The 23,113-nt window shown below is 35.0% G+C and overlaps 1 protein-coding gene across 6 annotated transcripts in view; it reads right to left on the reverse strand.

Annotated features, from left to right (window-relative positions):
• Positions 1–528: 528 nt before the first annotated feature.
• The window catches only part of LOC127850257 (adhesion G protein-coupled receptor L1-like), a 45,454-nt gene continuing 22,869 nt past the window's right edge, over positions 529–23,113 (reverse strand). For 4 of the 6 annotated variants that reach the window (XM_052383138.1, XM_052383140.1, XM_052383136.1 and 1 more), the window contains 24 exons: positions 22,294–22,454; positions 21,887–22,038; positions 21,057–21,193; positions 20,819–20,881; positions 15,788–15,844; positions 15,254–15,609; positions 14,755–14,863; positions 12,612–12,715; positions 11,919–12,104; positions 11,141–11,324; positions 10,733–10,849; positions 10,280–10,467; positions 9,874–9,929; positions 9,462–9,582; positions 8,496–8,599; positions 7,741–7,827; positions 5,662–5,764; positions 4,903–5,056; positions 4,265–4,331; positions 3,952–4,018; positions 3,586–3,680; positions 3,035–3,091; positions 2,129–2,297; positions 529–1,830 (listed from right to left, as the gene is read on the reverse strand). In XM_052383138.1, coding sequence (XP_052239098.1) covers positions 1,633–1,830; positions 2,129–2,297; positions 3,035–3,091; positions 3,586–3,680; positions 3,952–4,018; positions 4,265–4,331; positions 4,903–5,056; positions 5,662–5,764; positions 7,741–7,827; positions 8,496–8,599; positions 9,462–9,582; positions 9,874–9,929; positions 10,280–10,467; positions 10,733–10,849; positions 11,141–11,324; positions 11,919–12,104; positions 12,612–12,715; positions 14,755–14,863; positions 15,254–15,609; positions 15,788–15,844; positions 20,819–20,881; positions 21,057–21,193; positions 21,887–22,038; positions 22,294–22,454 — 3,092 coding nt within the window. In that variant the 3' untranslated portion in view covers positions 529–1,632. The remainder of the gene's footprint in view (positions 1,831–2,128; positions 2,298–3,034; positions 3,092–3,585; positions 3,681–3,951; positions 4,019–4,264; positions 4,332–4,902; positions 5,057–5,661; positions 5,765–7,740; positions 7,828–8,495; positions 8,600–9,461; positions 9,583–9,873; positions 9,930–10,279; positions 10,468–10,732; positions 10,850–11,140; positions 11,325–11,918; positions 12,105–12,611; positions 12,716–14,754; positions 14,864–15,253; positions 15,610–15,787; positions 15,845–20,818; positions 20,882–21,056; positions 21,194–21,886; positions 22,039–22,293; positions 22,455–23,113) is intronic. The other 2 variants (XM_052383137.1, XM_052383141.1) reach the window with 2 other exon arrangements.

The following is a 23,113-nucleotide window of genomic DNA, read 5'->3' on the forward strand; positions in this document are numbered from 1 at the left end:
CATTTTTTATCAGTGAATCAGCATCAGACAGAGATATAGAAAATGTATTTGGTCACAAACAAACAAAAAACATCGAAAATAAATGCCATAAAAAAGTTTGACTTTTGAAGTCGTGTATGCACGTGAAAAACTCAAATTAATCAATTGTTTTTCTACGGCATTACTCATGCTACCATTAATCTATGCTTTTGTATGACCACGTGTTTCTTGAGCACCTGAATATCCCAAGAAGTTTGCCTAATTTCGTATGCTAGTGAGATTATTTGCTTCATTCCCACATTGTTTGTAATAACCGCTAACATATTTAACATTGTTTGCGGAGTTTTATATGTTTTCGTGTGTACATAAATTCTAACAATTGTACGACTTTCTATTGGTACGAATGTCTGAATTTGGTCTTAATCACAGCACAGACGAATTAGTTAAGCCGTAAGTACTAGTTTGGAGTAAAATTGTCTGTCCGTTGGTGGTCTCCCAATGACGATGCGAGAAAGTGCGTAACATATAAATATGATACAAAATATGATCGAATGTGTCATGGATTTATTTGGCATGGGGCAACATGCGTGGACAAAGCACAATATATTATTTATATTGCAATTAGTGTATAACATTTTTGTACAAAAAAAAACATACTAATGAAGTTGCACAAGAAGATACAAGTTACGTGTTTCATTAAAAAACAAGTGGGTTTTACAAAATCTACATCAACATACACAATTGTAAATAGTAAGCATATGAAGGTTTTGATAGACATACGTTTAACTCAATCGCCAAAAGGCACAACACAATTGGTTGTGTGTTTCCACAAACGTAACCAAGAAGAGAAAAATCTGTCAAAATGTCATTATTCGTATGTTTCTTCTATACGCACTTAAAATTTAATAAGGCTTTTCGGTGACCAAAATAGTTTAAATTCCTTTGCAAGATATATTTATGTACATGTAAAAGGTAAGCAATCAAAAACTAAACAAGGAATGATGGAATACCGAAAATTATAGTAGTTCGGGACAGTGGAAACACACAACTTGTTTACGCCAAAAGACAGTGTGTACATTGATATACTATTAAATACAATGATGATTGAGATACTTGATGCGCTACACATATAAGCAATTAATCCTTTTCCGCGACTAATTATGTCAATGGTAAATAGGGGTATTAACAAGTAGCACATTCATTATTATGGTTGGTACTATTGATAATTGTCCTGTATTGGGTTCTAACAATGTGTAGTACACTAGCATCTGGACTGTCTGTAATGGCAGATATGCAGATTTTACTGTGCTTCATACAAAGAAGTGTCAGAAAAGAAATGTGTTCGTTCCTTCATAGTTCGTTTAAGAACATAGTTGTATGCATTCTTGGTACAAATATCATTCTCCGTGAAGTAGGCTTCGTTTTTCAGTCACGAGTTTTTCTAAGATGAAAGGTAGCATATCACTAATTGCAGAAAATAATAATCATCACTTCATCGTGTATCATCGTAAATTCTCAAATGATCCCACTGGTCTATACAAATTTATATATTCCGATTTCTCGTTTTATCTCATCATGTCACCATATATGTGACGTTATATAACCAGTTCCTGTTAAGCGATTTATCATAATGCCATCGAATTGGTTCCGGTTTCATGCATCGGTTGACGACTGTCGTCTGCTATCTGCGGACTTAGAGATTTCCATGAAGCCGGGTCCAGAGTGTTTCCGCGCTGGCGCCGCCAAATGGAAAGTATGACTGGGCCCGGAACCATTGGCTCTGGATGAGTGAGTACCACTTGAGTTTGGCCGCCTGGGGTAATCTATGAACCGCTGGTATTCTTTGCGAACCTTGGAAATAAGAGCAGAAATGTGTGATCCATTTCCACAAATAACTATCACAGTGTTTTAGCTGGGCATTCAAAATAAAGTGCATCTGTTTGACCAGGAAGGTACAGTTGATGAGGCTCAAGCCATTGGTCATTCTTTAAGGGAAAGATTTGGGCGCATGAAAACCGAGTATTTAGAACTCCTTATGTTTGTACGGACTTATACAATTTTACAGAAACTGTTCACACTTAATATTGTATTGCACGTGTACAATTATAAGGCATGGTAGTTACTTAGATAAAAACATGTCCAGTCTTACCTTTTTATTAAGAATACAATGAAAGACGAAGATGAAAAGACCCTGAAGACTGTTGAAGATGGTAAACAGATAGGCCACAGGAAGGGCGGCCTCGCTGATGTAGAAATACCCAAACACCCACGTAAGGCCTAGAAGAACCTCTAGAGCAAGCGCCCCTTGGATCCATGCTCTAAAATAGTCACGGGGTAGAAATTGGTATAATGTAATCTACTCTGATCAGCTATTTAAAACATCATAAACATCAGCAATACTTTCAAAGCGCTTAATATTTTCATTTTTTTTACTACAATAAAAAAGCTAGTCTAGATTATAGACTTAACACAATGTCATACTCAAATTAAAAATATTCATTGTATTCGTGTATTAAAACGAACAAAGAAAAACAAAAAAAAGGTGTAATTGCAATTTGGTAAGAAGAGTAAGCTAACTATTCGTGTCCATGCAGGAGATATCATATCTTACAGAGGCAGGCGCCTCGGATTATCAGTCGCAAGGTATACTTACAGATTAAAAAAAATTAATTCAGTGTTTCGTGTCAAGACATTTTTGTATGTAATAAGTCTTGCTCGTGCGAAACGTCGTTGGGATTTGAATGTCATTGTACTACTTGGCTTTCAACTTTCCGTAAACGCTTTACATAATACTTTACGTTTCCATATAATTATATCGATTACAAAATTATCCGAATCAGATATACACCGGGATAAGTTCTGTTGCAAAACAGAAAAAAATGGAAGAATGCGGGGTGGTAGAAACTAGAGAACTACTTTTTCTATTTGAGAACTACTTTTTCTAACGTTAACATCAGCAAGGACGTTCACTTTAATCAAATGAGCAATGCTGCCATTCAAGGACCAGAGGCATACGAATTAACTACTCAAGGAATACTTTGCAAAGTTTACGAACTTGTGTTGTTCCACGTGTTCCTTCATTTGAACCACAAATGATGGCAGCTCTACAATCCTAGTAATGCATGTCGCTTCATAGTTATCTTGTTACGTATATACATTATATGTGTTTTAAAGAAATAGAACATTTTCTTTAAAACTATAATGTTAACTTTCCCTGACCACTTCTAACCGCAAATGCTGCTAATATTATACTCCGGCATCCTCTTAATTTCGCTGACTCAGTTACACCAGTTATACATTTAAAAATCACATACAAAGTAGTTATAGTTACATAAGAATGTACAAAAAGAAAACTGTCATTCATTTATATGATCAGTGTTTTCTCTTTATGTATGTAAAATTCCAATTTTAAGTTGGTTGTTTTATCTTTGGTGAACACGTACTTAATACACTTACAATTACTGATGAGTGATTGATCCTTGGTGAAAACGTATAAAACTTATTGAAAATGTCCGGCAGGTGTTTAATCTTTAATGAAAAGGTAACTGACCTACGTTAAAATTGCATTACGATGTTTTATATTAGGCGAAAACATTCAATACTTACTTAAGATTACCAGTTGGTGTTTTTTCTTTGGTGAACACGTACTCTGCATGCTTGCACACTGCAGACATGGCGTAGATAAGAATCATCATATTGACCTGTACTCAATAAATACATACTTGTTTCAGCATATTCATTGTATTTACCTATTACAACGTGTTCATTGGATGTTCGTAACTTAGGAAAAAAAACATGCACAATTAATTCTGCTACATTACATTAACTGCACCTGACGTTGTTGATTCTTTTTCGGTATAACAACCCATTTTGGTTGTGGTGGCAAAGCTTAAATGCTTTATATGCATATTTAACCAAAATCACTAATGTGAATGAAATGTTTGAATTGTTCATCAATATGATATTACGTACTAGCAATATGAATGACACAGGTCCAGCAAAACTCCAGATGAACCATCTCTCTGTCGTCAACCAGCAGCTAAATAAATATATGGATTGTATCGAGTAATTACATGTGGCATCAAATTACCAAAACATACACATATTAAAAAGACGAAATTAAATACATACTTAACAAAACGCTGTGAGCGTAATGTTTATTAGGTCGCTTCTTTGGTTTTTATCCGATATCATGAGTTGCAAAAAATAACATGATCAGTATTGCGCTGTTTTCATGTGTTTTCTAGGTATATACAAATGCAATTGAATACAATCAGTAACTTACTATCTCGGAGTCCCATATCCCTCGTAGCGCACCAAAGCGGAGATTCCAACAATCAAAGTTGGGACGCCTGCAATGAATACGCAACGGGTTATGTCTCGATTTTAGCAGTATGTTTATATTCACCTAACAAAATAAAAAACACATCTTAAACCAATGAGTGTATTGAATGAATTTTATTAATTTGCTATTAGAAACGTCTATTAGAAACGGTACATACACCTATGGAATTACTGAAAGTATATAAAAATATCAAGCTTTGTAGATTCTGAAGCTATGAAAGCAAACGACGCCTGGCAATGAAAGGGGATTTGACTACACAATACGTCAAAGACTTTAAACATACTATAGCGGAAAATTAGGAATAGTTATAATACTGCATAAACTGGCCCCAGACAAAATTTCCTTCTTAACAATTAAATCTGCATTCATGATATTAAGCGGTGAATGTTGAGCAAAATTACGTGCAACATTTAAAATGATATCAGCTACCCAAAATATCGACACGAACGTTAAGATGTAAGAGTGACGGAAAAGAGCTATGCTTAAAGCATGTCACATTGTAGCGGAATGACAAAGCATTAGTTATGTATAAGCAATACCCATCAACGTGTATGATTATACCTCTTGCATAAACCTACCATAGCCAAGAAGGTAGTAATACTTAATCCGGGACTTGGCGGCGTCGAACACCTGCACGAGCATGAAAAGGATGTGGATGCCTTCCACGAACATCCAACAAAAACTGGACAGGAAGAAGAAGTGCAGGAACCCAGCGATGATGGAACACGCGATCTAAAAATATGTAAAGCGGTTAATTGTTTACCGTTTGCTCTGATATCCCTATATCCACAAGAATCGCTGACATACCATGGTACTTTCGTTTGTTCGGTCGTCTCTATACAAACACGAATTACTTACATGCTGATTTCATACGCTAACATGTCCTCTTACAACCAAAATAATCTCACACATACAGAGGAAATGTTCTACCATGCAATTGTTTTACTTTGCTTCCTTAAGAACAAGAATCGCCAACATACTGAGGATATTCTACTTCATTGACGCTTTTCCTTATTCAATCTATACTCACACGGTTTGATGACATATACTAAGAACCTTTGTCACCATGGACATTTCTATGTTCTCTCTATACCCACTACACCCATAGTAATCGCAGACATAATAAGGACCTATGATACAATGTGTTTTTTTATACTTACAAGAATAGCTGACATACTGAGAGTTGAACTTTGCAACCATAGATTTTTTTCTGTGTCCTCTTTGTTTCCGACGAATCGCAGACAAACTGAGTACCTGTGAAGAAATGTTCCTTTTCCTCAGTTATCTATATTCCCAAAAGAAACACATATATATTAAGGACATTTACTTCAATTTACCTTTGGCTCTGTCCTTTCTATCCCCGCTAGGAAAAGGATCTCTGCGACAAATAGGGTGAATACAAGGTGCTTGTGGATCGAGTTTCTCTCACTCTGAACTGAACTGCAATCGACCAATTATATGTAAGTATAAGCGTCACGCGATGCAAATCATGATGTGTAGCATATATGGATGCGATACAGTTTTTTTCTTAGCCGTTCAAGGAATTCATGACAATGCTAGATTTCACAAACTGGAACTTATCAAAACCATTTTAATTTTGGTTGAGATGTTTAAAGGAATATACAGCCTCAAAACCTAAGACGAAAACAATTATTCAACTTTCTAGTACGATAGAAACGAATAAAAATACACGCACCATACAATAACGAAAACGATGTAGAGTTGCAAAGCATTATACCATGCGTTCTATACTCACACACGTGCATGTAAAAAATCAAACTTCATTCACACTACTCATGCAATATTGATTTTGAATATAATTATAATATTATTATTGCATAAACTCTATCTATAATGCCCTCTCGCGGGATGCAGAAACTTGGCAAAAAGAGGGCTTAAACGGGAGAAATCGTGTATTAACAAGGCGATTCACGTGCCGCTCAAGCCCTATCCATAAACTGGTCCACGCGCAGTTTCTTTCCGTTTTTCATTGGATTCAATGAAGTCATTATGAACTTTGTTAATAACTCCAGCCTTCGACGACTTTCCAGGCCTAACTGGGGAACTAAATAAGCACCAGTTTCCTTATGCATGCAGGGATAAAGGCAATGCATATTTCAATCCACTTCCCAAATTATACCATATGCACTCTCCTGACAAAAGCTTTATTTATTGGCAACGACAAAGAAGTTAAGGTTATTCACTCAACACTTTCAAAAGACTATGCAGTAAATGTAAGTGTTCCTGCTGTATGCTTGAAATACTTCAGGGACAATATGTTAGCTGTATTAATTTTTAGAAAATATAGTTGGAACGAAATAAGATAGACCTGTACGAAAGAAACATCTATGAAAACAATGACTTATTCTGACGATATATTTATCCGTCACGACCAGTAAATTCCAAAAAATGCACTACTCTTACTTTGCGCGGCTGTATTTCTACTTTGCATGAATCCACTGTTTAAACACATTTTAAATACAAAAATGCCTATCCGAAGGTAAAGCCTTGTCATTTCTGATGATGACCGAGTGAGGCATATGTAAAACACAACCTTGAACTGTATGACGTATTATGAAATAATTGAATTATGTTGTCGATGCCGAATGAACCAGACATATTGTTTTCAATGTTATTTAAATTTATGTTGGTATTTGTGCTTTGTTTATGCAATAATAGCGAAAATACACATTTTATCGGGCCTACAGACATTTTCTCGGGCATGATCAAATGTGGGCGCTTAAAAAAATCCGTTCTGGAACGCATTTTTTTTTTCGAGCGCCTGCAGATGATCATGCCCTCGAAAACGTATATTATCCCTATATTCAATATGTATCTCCACGTTGAACGTTGAATACATAGTATTATGTTTCATACTTAAACCTTCTTAATTTTAGATCGCTAAGCAAACGTTATCAATGAACATCATTAACAAAACACCAAGTGGCTGTAGTTGTATGATGTCCCAAGAATTGAAGGTTTCATATATAATGTACATTTAAATGACTATTTATTTAAATCAGTTATTGTTCGTGCCCTAACGTAACATTTCTTGATCGTTAACACAATTTATAAAATACATTATCAAAACAGCAGTTTGCACAAGTTTTGCATGTTAACTTATCAATATATGGAAAACAGCAGTTTGCACAAGTTTTGCATGTTAACTTATGAATATATGGAAGACTTGCGACATATTGTGATATGTAAAAACACGACGAAATCAAATACATGCACTTTTGTAAACGGTTCAAGCAACGCATGCTTTGTAAGTGGTTATAAAGCTGTTTGCACTGATTACACAAGTTTGCAAAGTAGGTCAACGCATGCTCATATAATCCATTGTTTCAAATATAATAAGCCTACAATAGCCCCGTATTCCCAGGTACAATGACTTTATAATGTGCCAATTTTACCGGGAGGCGGCCGAACCGCCGTAATAGCTTCCCGCACTGTTCCCCCGATCTTCGTTACTCCCCCGATATCCACGAACACAGCGACAGCTATACAGACATTTATGTTACGAGTGCATTTAACAACACAGTGAATATTAGGTATTGCATAGTAATACACTGTTTTGAGAAGAAAGATAGAAACTGCTTTTTGGATCGTCCTATGCCAAACATTCTAGAATAAAAAGGAAGACATGCTAATTACATGCAATTCTGTAACACATGTTAAGGTTAGGATCATGCATTGTAAATTGTTTACACATAACTTCTTTTACAATGTTATTGTAAATCGTTAATTTGTGATTGAAATACCCTAAATCCAATAATTCTTATTGGACAATAACAACAAACACACATAAGTAAAAATACGATATTTATAATCCCATACTTTGAATCTCCCCTATCTCCTATCAAATGCAGCCTTTAAGAAATGTATTTCAATTTTATACATTTTTAAAATCCCTTTTTAAACTTCTCATATTCGTATATATATTTTGCAGCTATCAACGTATCGACTCATCTATATCGGAAAATAAAATTTAACTAAATAATCCGTTTCAAAGTTTCGCCAAAACCAAAACCGATTTTGAAATGTTATTAAACTTTAATCTATGCCATCAAAATTAAGTAAGTGTATTGTACAATTGTTATTTTAATAAAATAATAGTTCAGCATTACAGTTTATTTGCGATTCTGAAAGCCTAAATATTTTCGCTCACCTTAAGCAGACGAAGGTGAGCCAGCTGAGGAAACAGCAGACGACTGAGATGATGATGCCAACGTAGGTGATGTAGGAGAGGGTCATCACGTGAACATCTGATATCTGTAAATAAATTAGCTGATGTAGGAGAGGATCATCACGTGAACATCTGATATCTGAAAATACATTAGGTGATGTAGGACAGGATCATCACGTGAACATCTGATATCTGTAAATACATTAGGTGATGTAGGAGAGGGTCATCACGTGAACATCTGATATCTGTAAATACATTAGGTTATGTAGGTCAGGATCATCACGTGAACATCTGATATCTGTAAATACATTAGGTGATGTAGGAGAGGGTCATCACGTGAACATCTGATATCTGTAAATACATTAGGTGATGTAGGAGAGGGACATCACGTGAACATCTGATATCTGTAAATACATTAGGTGATGAAGGAGAGGGACATCACGTGAACATCTGATATCTGTAAATACATTAGGTGATGTAGGAGAGGGTCATCACGTGAACATCTGATATCTGTAAATACATTAGGTGATGTAGGAGAGGGTCATTACGTGAACATCTGATATCTGTTAATACATTAGGTGATGTAGGAGAGGGTCATTACGTGAACATCTGATATCTGTTAATACATTAGGTGATGTAGGAGAGGGTCATCACGTGAACATCTGATATCTGTTTATACATTGCTCTCAGAAAACGCGGTTTAATGCATGTGCGTAAAGTGTATTCACACATTCCGCCTAAACTGGATTTTCGCTAAGAAGTTGATTCCTTTACATGAAAAAACACACACACATTAAGAGCGGAAATTATCGTCCCTGCTTAGATATGTGTTAAGCCTTGTGGTCCCACAGCGAGGCTCATGTATATGCATTTGCTAATGACTTATCCGATTATGGCGCGAAACACAGTTTTATATATTTAACCAAAGGTTACAGATACGTGACAGACCTTAGTGCTGTGTATATCCATGAGGATGGCAAAGTTGGTCATGTGATCACAGCGGCATGTTGTATGGGTGGAGTTATACTTGTCCAAGGTACACCCCTTTTGTGACCAGCCCCCTGAAAACCTGCAAGAAAATGTCTGGGATATAATTTGTGGAAAGTAGCTAATACCGCTTACATAAACGCTGTTACTTTGTATACACATGTATATATATGCGCACACATGTATAAATATGCGCAACGGTTTGTAAAAATAATTTTGATATTGCATGAACGTATTAATCTAGTTAATACAATTTTTAAAATAGGATTAATCTACCTGGCCGATTACAAAAATAATACTGATGATTTAAACCAAATATTGTTAGGCGGTTGTTAGATTGTGATGTCTATGACATAATTCGTTTTGTTATTACCCAATACTGAAATTCCAAAACGAACATTGTTGCTTGTATGGCGCACCATTTCCTCTCTGAAAAAAGAATAAAACATTCATGTTATAAATATGCGAATAATTGCTAAAACGTCAAGAGAATTACCTTCGTTGCCTGTGTATGGTAAGAATCGTCTGAAATAAGTTTACAACTCATGTAGTAAGCACTAAATAAATGTTTGTTAACTGGCGTTATACAAACTTTAGAATTTTTGAAAAAAATGCTTATTGCGTACGTATCATGTAATATAAATACGTACTGTTTGCATTAGATAAAAAAATATCAAGTCAATCAAATTAGTATTTAATAGATTTAGAGCAATTGTATTTTACATGCTCAAATATTACTGAATCTTATTATGTTGGTTACTCTCTAAGCAAATGCTCACATTTTCCGTTTTGAAAGTGAACGTGACGGGCTTCTGTAGTTGTGTCCCTGGTGGCTTGTCTCCGATGGCGGCGCTCACTACGTGACTGATCACGCGTTTCTCAAATTGGTCTCCCGATGACGTAACTTCCGGCTTCAGCAATTCATCCATGTTGGTGTATTCAATGAAGACGATCTTTGCTAGACCGTCTGAAAAAGAGATCAATATGCATGAAACACAATTGCAAAATGATGCATGCTTTATTTCGGCAAACTTTCATTGCAGATGAATTAGGTCATACACTGCTACTTATTGTTGATCACTTGTGATTCTAATGCTTCTTGAATAGAGTCTTTAACGAATAGAACAACAAATACTTTATTTACAGTCATCATTTCATTTGCAGATCGTTTTTACAAAATATTTTATCAACGAGCAGTCTGTCTTTAAGGCCAGTGACATCTGTGACATTACCTTTCGCGAATGCTACCAAGTTTTCGCCCGGAACGGCGAATGCGTTCTCGTCGCCTTGGTACTGTACGGTGCTTGGTGGCAGGAAGTGGTCGACAGCCACCACGTGCAGCTCAACACCTGATCACATGATACAAATTAATAATTCGAACGAATCTTCAGTATTTGTTTAAATAGGTCTTTAATGTTAATGACTCTGTTTGGAATTGGAAAAAATATGTTTCAAAATATAGAGTACACATAAAACTACACAATACATTATATGTATATTTAATAAAGTATTGGACAAAAAGGAACCCATTTCTCTGAAGTTTGGGGCCAGTTGTCTTTTTATGACTTCCATGAACTGTATTTCTCCGTTGAAAATAAATATAGACATTAGCAAATAACGACATCTGTGTCTACACGTACCCATATTCGCCACCCTGATTTTCTCCACGCCCGGTTCCCGGTACACCTCCAACATCGCCATGGCAACGTTCTCTACAGAGCGCACAAGGGAGGCGGCAACAGTCCGCTGGTTTCCTGCTTCCATCGATGACCATATCGCCCGCTTGTCTTCGGCCATCAGGTTGTTACCGAATTTTAAGACGTTCTAAGAGAAAAATGTTCTATAAGAGCCTTGTTCTTGGAAAACTAGGCTTAATGCATTTGCGTTAAGTTTCATCCCAGAGCCTGTGCAATACGATAATGCTAATTAGGGGCGACGACAATTCCCGCCTAACCATGATTTTCGTTTAGAAGAGATTTCCTTTCAAGGCAAAATTCCATAATAGGGGACATTGTCGTCACTGATAAGCCTTTACGGACTGCACATGTAAATCTGGGACGACCTTTGTCGTACATGCATTACACACACTATTCCCATTTGTTTTACCGTGCGACAGGATAGTAATGAGAAAATGCAATATTAAAGGAAGCTTGTTTGGTGTGCAAAAACATGTATTTAACAATTAGGAAACCAAGGCAGAAAATGAACACTGTATGTCTGTAAACACCACCAGAATGAATGAATCGTTTACCGCAGATCGTCCGTTTTAAATATCCACTTTTATTTGACGAATGTGTATGTTTTTAGCTGTGGTTTCTATTAGAAATGCTAGAGTAAATTGACACGTTTCTAATTGTTGTGCTTTTGAGTTTAAATCTCTTTTATCATTATTAAAAAGGCATTCACATCGTTGTTTACCGTGATTATAGCTTTAGCCTGAGATGCGTTTCCGGGTCGTGCCTGTGCCGCCGCCTGCATGAGAACCGTGGACTGGTAGAGGTCCTGCTGCGACATGGCACCAGGGGCCGACGATACCGCCGCCAGAGTCTCCGTGAACGACACCGCGGGCTCTGCATTCGCTTTATCCGACAGAAATTCGTCCATCTGTAAATATAATGTTAAGGGCTCTACATTATAAATAATTACTATAATAGGCTTAAATTCATAATGTGTAATATATATATATATATATATATATATATATATATATATATATATATATATATATATATATATATATATATATATATATATATATATATATATATAATAAGCAAAAGAGCGTTGAGTCGGTGAAATTTATCAACTAAGCGATAAGCAACGACTATGGGAAATATTACATTCGCCAAATAACACCATTTTAAATATGTGTTTTATATATGTAATTAAATTGTAAATCTTAAAGTAATTCTCCTCTATCAATAATTGCATATAGAATATAGGTTGTTAAGATATATTAAGGCTACACAAATGGCCAATATAAAATTGGAAGATGGGAAGCCATCCATCATGCATTTTTTTCAAGGCGCACGTTTTTTTAGGTTTCCGAAGAATTATTTTATCAATTTGCAATAATAAAAAATCATCGATGATTTCATAAAAGGTATGTACTTTGGTGGTAAGTTCCCGGATAGTGTCGCTGGTACACTGGTGGACATTGGGTTCCCCTCGCCAACACACCACCAGGGAGCGCGAGCACTGCCAGGTGGCCTCTCCTATGGACCACCGAGGAGTAAAATGTTGAGGGTTACAGTACACAAGACACATTTGCACAAATCGTAAAGCGCCTATTGACATTATGTTACCATCCCCCGAAAGTTTAACGAATATTCTCCAATTGTGTTATCGGACAGATGCAAGTCAATAAAACAAGTATAGCTGACGTCATTTAAAATAATACACGTATATATCAAATACGTAAAATGGACATGTAATTCTGAACCTCTTCAAACCCAGTTTTGATGCGAATAAACTTTCTCTTGTTTATGCGATAGGAAGCCTCATTGCCCCACATTTGTTGAGATTACATAAACAGCGAGAGATTTAGAGCAATCACTATATACATACTTGTTCTGGTATTCACACACACACATTGGAACTACATACACAATAGAAGTATGTTTGTGAACAAAATCTTGCAGTACCGGTATATACTGTGCTTCGACCTATAGTATCGTCCCTAAAATTTTGTTGTAAAAACGAGAGCAACAGCGAATGTTTCTTTTAGTAAGTGTTGAGTATGCGTTCCGCTGATTTATGTAACTCGTATTCTTTCTTAATCGTATCCATGTTATTGTTCTTCGTTTCTACTTTCTAACTTCTTGAGTGTCATCCGAACATATTTTTTTAAGAAAACTTATAGAAACACCATAAGCTTTAACGTTACTGCAACGATCACCTTTGATATGATGGAACAACACAATAAACACGCATACAATTCAATTAAATGGGTAAATGTATTCTTATCTCCTCTTCGTCCTGTATTAATATACTGCAATCAAAACAAGAAAACATGAAAGGCGTTAGCAAAAAAAAACAAAATCCAGCATACTATTCATGCGGCATTAGATTCATGTTCGGATAGTTTTATGACATGTTTGCAATCAATCAAGTTAAAAAATTCCTAATAAATCGCCGTGGTGCAGACGGTTGGCGAAGCAATATGACACAACTAACAAAGAATGTTCCTGTCATTTATGTTTCAATAGATGATTCATGATTTCACTAGACTTCATGATAGAAAATTATTTGAAAACGTATGCGTGTGTTCCTTTCATAGTTTTATCGGTCTGTCTCATGTCGCTTTAATTACATTTAATTGGAAGTTAATTCGAATTAAAATTATTTACATGTCTGCGTGTATGTTGTATATAATAAGGGTCTAAGAAGGAGTTTCGGTGCACGTTTCAACCCGTTTAAAACCACATGCTTTTCATGTATACACAACCGCCAATGCTATGCAACTCGTGTTTCATTCCATGTAGTTAATAAGCCATAACCCTGCAACATTAAATTAAATCTGCATGTAGTCTGCGTGCCATTCAACTTCTAACATCGGTGTCTGTGGTGCATGTTTATTAATGGTTTATTGATGCTAAAGAAGTATGTACATGTTGCGATGAGTATAGTAACAGCATCATAGCTGTTTCTTTGTTGATTATCATGAACTAACGTTTCATATTGTTCATCTGCGTGAGTAAGAGATATGCTTTCTATTGTTCTTTAATAATAACAAGAAATTATATCATATTAGGCTATCATCCAATGTGATAATCGAAAGCAATTGATAGTCGTATAATTGTTCTATCTCCGGGCAGAGTTGTTGTTTCTTGTTCGCACAAACAGAACATACATACTTATGTTTTAGAAAATTATGAAGAGAAGTATCATCTTTAATATATTGAAAATCTTGTATTAGTTTAGGTTCATTATAAAAAATATGTTACCTAAGTTTAGAAAAAGCAAACATAACAACGGTAAAATTATTGCACCATATGACTAAGTAATCATCATGAGGTTGGTTTTAAAGACAGGGATTTGATCCAGCTATTCTGGTTCCAGCCAAATCTCTGCTCGGAGATTGATAATTGGTGTGTGGTAATTTTCAACCAGAAAGGTGTCGTACACATTGAATATATTGTACTTTGCGCAGGTTCTTACATATGAACGAAAACGACCAGGAACATATCATACATCGCACTCGTATCTTATCGAATAAACGTTATAGAAGTAGATGATTCCAATGACGTCATACCGTTTTCGCACGGCACTGTAACCACGCGGTCTGCCTCGCCACGGGGCCAGGATATTCCGAATGCCAACACCGGCGGGCATGTCCCTTCGTAGTTCACACTGTAACAGCCCTGTGAATATATTGTTAGGTTAGTTGATGAAAATTTAGAAATTATTTTAATTTAGATATATATTCATAAAGACAATGTTAGTTGCAAACAAAATAATTACGCAGCTATTTAAACAAATATAGTAATGATTACAACATTTAAATTTAGTTTTGATTTTAAACATCCTATTACGATTTTAACACTGAAAACAGCGTGGCACCATTTCTTCAAAATAAGTAAGATTTAACATCAAACTTACGATATATGTTTTAATTAATTAATGGCAACAATTATTTGTTATAGAAATTTACCCATTGCTAACATTGTCCTTCAGCACACTGTCGTATATTTACTCATACACATACTGTATAGTCATATTAAAATCAGAAATTATGTATGATGTGTGTTTACCTGAAAAAGGTCGTTTTCTTTCTCGGGATTATCAGGCATTCCGTTGGACTTCACAGTTGTCGTTTCCAGTTCCATGCTCTCTGCAATATTGGTTGATTTATTATCCGGATTTTCAGTAAAATTATTTCCCGGATGGTAAGTTGGTTTATTTTTCGGATTATCTGTATGTTTATTCCCCGTATTGTCTGTTCGTGTACTTCGCGGATTCTCTGTTGTTGCATGTCCCGGGAAATTCGTGGGATTACTGACCGGTGTCTCCGTTGTCTTATTTCTTGGTTGCTCAGTTTGTTTATTGCTCAGATTGTTAGAAGATGTATTCCTCTGGTATCCGATTGTGGTAGTATGGACATTACCTGCTATACAATTTACACGATATTAATTCGTTCTAGAAATAAATAACAAAAAGTGTGTCATTCAAGTCAACACTGATTACTTGTATTAGTAAAACCACATATTGGAGTGGTGTATGGAAACCTTGTATAGTTTATAAAGGAATTGCAATGAACTAAACACGAGTAACCATAGTACACTAACCGGTTTTGGTCAAAGCAAGCGTTGGTGTCGAAGATGTTCTTTTTGGTGCAGGGGCAACTAAAATGGGATTGATTTAGCATTATTCGCATTAAGTATTTTAAGGGGTCGAAAATATGCTTATTATGACCCGAAATGAAATTATAATACGATGTTAACACTGAGATAAATAAAAATCATTTATATGCTAAGGTACATATGCTTTAATATCAACATATTAATATCGTTAAAGAAACATAAACAAGTGTACTTGCAAACGAATGTTAGTTGCAATTGTTCACAACTCTATTTCATTGACGTTCTGGTTCCGTGTCTTCTAGACATTAATGATACTCGATTATTCATCAAATAACTATATATAAAGATCTTATATACAAACTTTAAAGATAGTATGCACGATTTGTATATGTGATAAATTGTAATATATTGAAACAAGAAATATCTTTAAAAAAGATATACGGCGTTGATTGTGGTCGATGTTTATGAACGATCAAAAGTTATCTCTATGAGATAAAAAGAAGCGGATGCCTTTTTTCTGCGCAGTTGTTAGCTACATCATAAGCAAATCAATTACGGGGTGTTGCGCCAGATTTCGTGGCTTATTTTGCTTTATGTGATATTATTACTCAGATATCTATATTTACAGAATAGAAAAACACAAGAAACATGAAAATAAACGAGTGCATATAGGTCAGCCGGCAATACTCGAATCTTATTTAATTGCATAATTATAGTATAGCGAATTATTGTGGTCATGCTTAATAAACTGGTCTAAATAAATAAATATTTCTAATTAATTTTATCAAAATTGGTCCTTATCATGCAAATTTTGAAACCATATTAAAAATCGATGATTGACATACCACAATAATATCGCCGAATATCTTTATTTAGTATCTTTCTGATCAAAACAGACTTCAAGTGCACAAAGTTTACGAGACGGCGTTTATATAAAGATTTCTGCAACTGACCGCAAACTGACCTTGATACCTTGCGGATTGGAATGCAATGCATTACAGTCACTACGTTATTGTCAGTAAGACACAATGATCGCAACCCCTTTTGCGAACTCCGGTGATGAACTGTATATAAACTCTGACTTTCACAAAATGACCGCGTATTGACCCGAAACCTCGCGGGTTGAAATGCAATGCAAGTAAGTACTAAATATGACAACATAGCCTTTAGTTAAATGCTTTTGCGCTGGTAATTCTCTGAAAATAAAAGGTGAACGCACAAACTGTATTTATGTCGAAAATTGATTGTAAAACTGTTCTATCTATTGGGCCTTTTCATTAGAGATAAAATTGTTTCATGCAGTAAAACAGTGTTACAAAGACGCGGATATGTTTCCAATGTTCTGGTGTTATACTCAAATCAGCCAATGGAATAAATGAAGTGTATTCATTCGTACCTAGCCGCGGGAAATTTTATTTGAGTATTATTGGACACTTACAAAGGTCAAGTCAGGGTGAAAAGCTGGCTTATTCAGCTTACGCCGAAAAATATGTTACAATAACACAAAATAGGCAAGAACAAATGTACATTGAAGACGATTTTCATAAAATGCAGTAAAGACAAATTAGCGCCCCGAGCCGATTGTGACGAAGATATTGCGTACATAATTTCCTACGATAACCGAGGTATTCGTCTTTTTTTTATTTCAGAGTAAGTGCTCGTGTGTCGTATGAATAGATATCGTTGCAAGAAATTAAAATGATCCGTACAACTAAATTTAGGTTCACATCGTACATGCATGATATTCATGCTGGCAAATTCGATTGTACATACATTTTCGATTTTAGAATTAAATATCTCGCTTATTGCGCAATTTTTCGACACATGTTCTTCTTAATTTTTAATTTATATTGAAATATATGTATAAAAAGTTTTATACACATTTTATATAAATTCATAAATATTTGACAAAATCGTGCATACTCTCTTTAAACCCTAGAGTCGTTGTTGATATTCAGTGTAAATGCAGCAATGCGTAAGGCCTCATTTGCGATACTGTTTATGGAAAAGAAACAATCCGAGACAAGTTTTCAATTGTGTGCATAGATATTCAATTCTAAGATCCACATTTGCGAATTCGCATAGCCTCAATAAGTCTGTATTTCATCTCAATTAATTGCTGTTCTTGCGCTATCCGTTTTCATGTCCCCCAGTCTTTACTGGAGGACATATTGTTTTTGCCTTGTCTGTTTGTTTGTTTGTTTGTTGATTTGTTGGTTTGTTTGTTTGTTTGGCGTCAAACTTTAACATTGGATATAACTTTTGCAATATTGAAGATAGCAACTTGATATGTGTCATGCATGTGTATCTCATGGAGCTGCCCATTTTGAGTGGTGAAAGTTTAAGGTCATCCTTCAAGGTCAAAGGTCAAATATATGGGGGTATAGTGTTTAACAAACACATCTTGTTTTTCATTAAATTATTTCGAGATTACATGTAAGTCATGAAAGGGTTGTCTGCAAACTCGCCGATGTCTTAGGAAGCTAAACGGATAAACCATATGAGCCTCGCTCTTGGAAAACGGGGCTTAATGTATGTGCGTAAAGTGTCACCCTACATTGGCTTGTGAAGTCTCACGTGATAATCTGGGACGACACTTTACGCACATGAATTAAGTCCCGTTTTACCAGATCGATGCTCATTTAAATTACTGTAACAATTTATATATTCATTTAATTATTAATCTACTTTAATTAGTTTTAATAATGTTAATCGCATAGCAATAAAAAAGCTAACTCAATGTGATTAATTTAAAAGTAATTTAATCGCTTTATTATTATTATTAAAGCGTAACTGTATAGCTTATGAAAGAACTTCCCTGAACACCAATAAAACTGCTTTTGAGTATTGATTCCAATTAAGTGTAATATCTAAATAAGACCAATCAATGCCATTCAAAGTCAAATGCCATTATGTATTGTTATAGATTATTATTAAAAAAACACTTGTTTGTTGAGGTTGTTGATTTTTTTCACACTAACAGTTTTTTAGATATCAATTAACAATAACTGGAATATAATAACCATGGCGAGTTTGAATGAAAAAAGGATGTGAAGTATTTTAATTTTATTTTAATGGTTGTCTTATCAATTGCTTTACAAAAACAGGCATATAAGTTGCATTCAGTTAGCAATAAACACTTATGACAATACTTGAACATAAAACAGAACGTTAGATACAAAATCGTATGTATGTAAAGAAATAGTGAAACTGCGGTATTATTATCAGCAGAGTTATTATTGCCCGCTAGACTTTTATTAAAGTTAATATCCCAGTGTTCATACAATTCACGACAACACAAGCCGAACGAAATATTACGATTTAAGCTTGGTTCACCGCCATGGAATCAGGATTGAAGAATAAAAATATTTATACAATTTCATTCAAATAATGTTACACATTTTTCTGTTAGGTTGTATTTGCTTAGCTTTATTTCTTCCGATTACAAATTTTACGACAAACGATTACTTATAAAATATCAAAACAATAACAATGGTCATATTAATCAAATTTGATAAAATATAGGTAGTGATTTGTGGCTTTATATGGACATGTATAGTGTTTTCGACGAGTGTGTTTGGATAATTCTAAACAATATAAACGCTCAACAAAATCATAGCTATAACCTATAAGATAAGTTATACAGAATTGAATTTTTACAATAGTTAAATTAATCATTACTTAAAGGGGCCTTTTCACAGACTTTGGCATGTTTTTAAGTTTGTCATTAAATGCTTATTTTGATAAATGTTAACATCGGATATAAAAAGCTCCAGTAAAAAATCAAGAATAAAATTTAAAAAAGAAAACAAATGGTAACCCTCAGCAGGACTCGAACCACTGACCCCTGGAGTCCTGGAGTAAAAACGACTTTGACCATTCGGCCATTCTTCCGGATACAACGACAGATGTATTTTATACTCTATATAAGCAAACCTCGAAGTTTCACAAAATATAGCGACAACAACAGAACTCTCCAAATCATTAATTCGTTTCGCGTTGCAACGCTTCATAATTTTCAGGTTTTTAAATCGTCAAAAGATGCATATAATGGCTATTTTAGAGCATGGTAAATGTTCAGCCTTACTGTTTCCTCACAAATATCACAACTAAAACGAAAATTTGTGAATCTGAAACAACTTTTTTCAATTTTGTCAATTTACCCAAACGAAGTCAGTATCTTGCGTGTCATGGTACAACACAAACCCTAAAAAGTGTGCGTTTTATGAACACAAATTATACTGTTGGTACATTTTCAGTAAATCGAATGACCGACAAATCAGATGTCGTTTATCGCAGTAAGCTTCGTATGTAAGTAAACGAAGTACGCATAGAGATTCTTATTTAGCGACCTCTGAACGTCATTTGATCAAAATATGATTATAAATATGAATCACGAAGTTGAAGTAGAATTCGACGTAGTCTTTGCCGTAATAATCGGAAATCGGCGGTTTGACGCAGGGAAATCAAAACAGTTTTTTACAGAATGAAAAAAAGATGATCGACGTTGTCAAGGATTTGATTAAACATTAGCAAAATGCACGAAAATTTATGTTTTTGTACTCCTGGCTAATTACGAATATGACTTAACACTGTGAATAAAAAGAACCTCTCAACAAATCGTGTTATTGTATATTATTATTACCAAATTACCTATTCCAATCATTTCCGTGTAAGAGGTTTATGAGCAAATCAGAATAAATATGGCGAAGTCTAAGTATAACATAACATTATATTGTAATTGTTAATAAAAGTTGGAACTTGGGACAACCGCATTTCAACGTGTGTTTGTGTCTGTTTTAAATAAGACTTTGAAAGACTTTTATCGTATGATATTTTAACGAATGACTTATACCACGCATCATCGTGTATTTGTTAACATTTCTATTAAACTAAGGATGAACTTTATGGATTTTTTGGGGAGCATCAGTTCAACAAACTTGTACCATCGAGATATAAATTATTACAACAACTTTGTTTCAGTACTCATAAAATTTACTTTTTAATATTGCTTACCAGTCGAGGTTGACGAAGATGTTGTGGTCCTGGTTGGAGAATATGTGCTCGGCTTTGGTGACACTAGACAAAAAAAATGATAAAGTCAATGTTTGGTTTTGCTTACGTTAAAGTCATTTGAAGTATTATAGTCCTTTAGTACGGCTGCACATTTTTCCCCGTAAAAACATTTTTAAAAATAAAATTCAGTGTTTGCCATATTGTCTATTTGTATATGAAAGTATTTTATGCATCCCACCTCTGTTCTGCTCGCATATGTAAGGGAAGCTTCTTTTGCAGTCATCGTCTTTGATTTTAGTCTGATAGTCCAGGACTACGCAGTCTTCAGCAGCGGATGTGGACCTTGCGCCATTGGGTTCACCAGGGGCCCAATACCTACCAACGACCAGAGAGTAATTGTATGATTTCTATGAATTGAACATGACTTCATTGATTGACGTATATGATATAGACACGCTGCTCTCAGATAGGGTGAAAAAGGACAATACATGTATATGTTTGGTGATTTTTTATATCAAGATATATCAGACGAGTCTGAGATGGTGTCGGAAAAGGCAGGGCCTAAAATATGCACGTCACTGTTAATAGTTTACTATCTAGATTGCGATTGTTGAAATTGTTCTTAAGTGATTTGTTAAACAATGCCGTTTCCTTATTAATTCAGATATTATTTCACGTATGTTAATAGTGAGTACTTTTGTTTGTTTCCTCATCAAAACTTTTGAAATCAGACCTCATTCTTCAATGTTTTATAAACCGCTGACCCAGATCGATGTTGTTATATTTACTTGTTCAATGACATTCTTGTAGAAACTAGTTTCAAGTAGCCGTGACTTAAGAATGATGCTTCATTTCAAAGAAGCATGATAATCTCAAATGTGGGCGGGTAAAAGCTGTATAAAACTAAACACATATGTTGTAAAACATAATTATAGAAATGGGCGGAGTTCATTCGGATTATCGGTCAGTGATACAATAACATATAAACATACATTGGATCAGCGTCTTTAATATAATTGCGCACTAATTGCACAATAACACTGATTGTATGGCGTTTCTCATACTCACGGAAGTCCCCTGATGTACGATGTTCCATCAACCCATGTCCAGGAGGATCGTATTTCTTCGTCCACGTTTTCTTTGCGTAGCTCTAACCCCACCCACCATTTCAATAACAGCTGACTTGTGATTTTGCTTTTAAGAGGTTTCCCCAAGGCATCCTTAAAAAAATTAAGTATTACATAAAATTCCACAAGTAAACATATTTGCGAATGAGGTAATATTGCAGACTTAACATTAAAGGTAAGAGTATTTACCGTTGAGCGGTCACATACTATTTAACATTAGGCATATTAAACACATTGCGACTTACACACACTCTCATTAGTGTTCAGTATGACATGTAGGTGTATACTGAATAAAATGTTAACAGATCGACAACAGCCGAACAAGCAAACAACACAACCTTTACTCACAAATTCTGATGCGTCGCTGATGACAAGAAGATCTGCACCGAGCGTCTTGCATTCTTCGCGCGCTTCCGTCCAAGACCGGAAGTTTGTTGTGTTAAAGCGCAGACATGCGCGGTGGACGCGTTCCCAGGGCGGGTCACATTGGATAATCTCCTCCGTTGTGGCTGGTAATCAGACAGACACAATGGGAACGTGATGGCTATCTCAAAAATACCTTTATTAAGTTCAGAGACATAAAATCATAAAGTGAATGTCACGGAAATCTCAAAATAATAACAATAATTAATATGGCTTCGGAAAAATCGCATATCAGGAAAAGACCAGTCGACATTTAAGAATAATTTCAATCACCGTCGCTCTTCAAAAGAATGGATTGTTTCAATGAAAAGTTAAGCGACCGCATTTTGAAAATTTATTTATCGATTTATAACATATGAAATAAATCTTAAAGATTAATTTTCAGGTTGAAACCAATGATACCGTGGAACTATATGAATTTCAAACGTTAGTTTTGATATCGTGCATGTCATGCCCAAGTTCATTCCACACCACTTTGAAAGCAAGACTATAATTGTCTCTATTAAGGCATATGAAGATGGATTCTAAACTAGTTTCAGACGTGATACGAGTTTAATGGTCTGCCGCGGTTATGTTTCATTTAAAGGTCAATAGAATTTCAAACATAAGATTATATAACAATCAATATTTACACCATTATAATTGTTTTCCGTATCTGAGCTTGTAAAAAGCAACACATATTGCAGTGCGTAGTGTTGCGTGTGTTTATGCAGAAGATTAAATATTCACATATTAACTACATGTA

The sequence above is a fragment of the Dreissena polymorpha genome, chromosome 11 (genome assembly GCF_020536995.1).
Source record: "Dreissena polymorpha isolate Duluth1 chromosome 11, UMN_Dpol_1.0, whole genome shotgun sequence".
In the NCBI taxonomy this organism is placed as follows: domain Eukaryota; kingdom Metazoa; phylum Mollusca; class Bivalvia; order Myida; family Dreissenidae; genus Dreissena; species Dreissena polymorpha.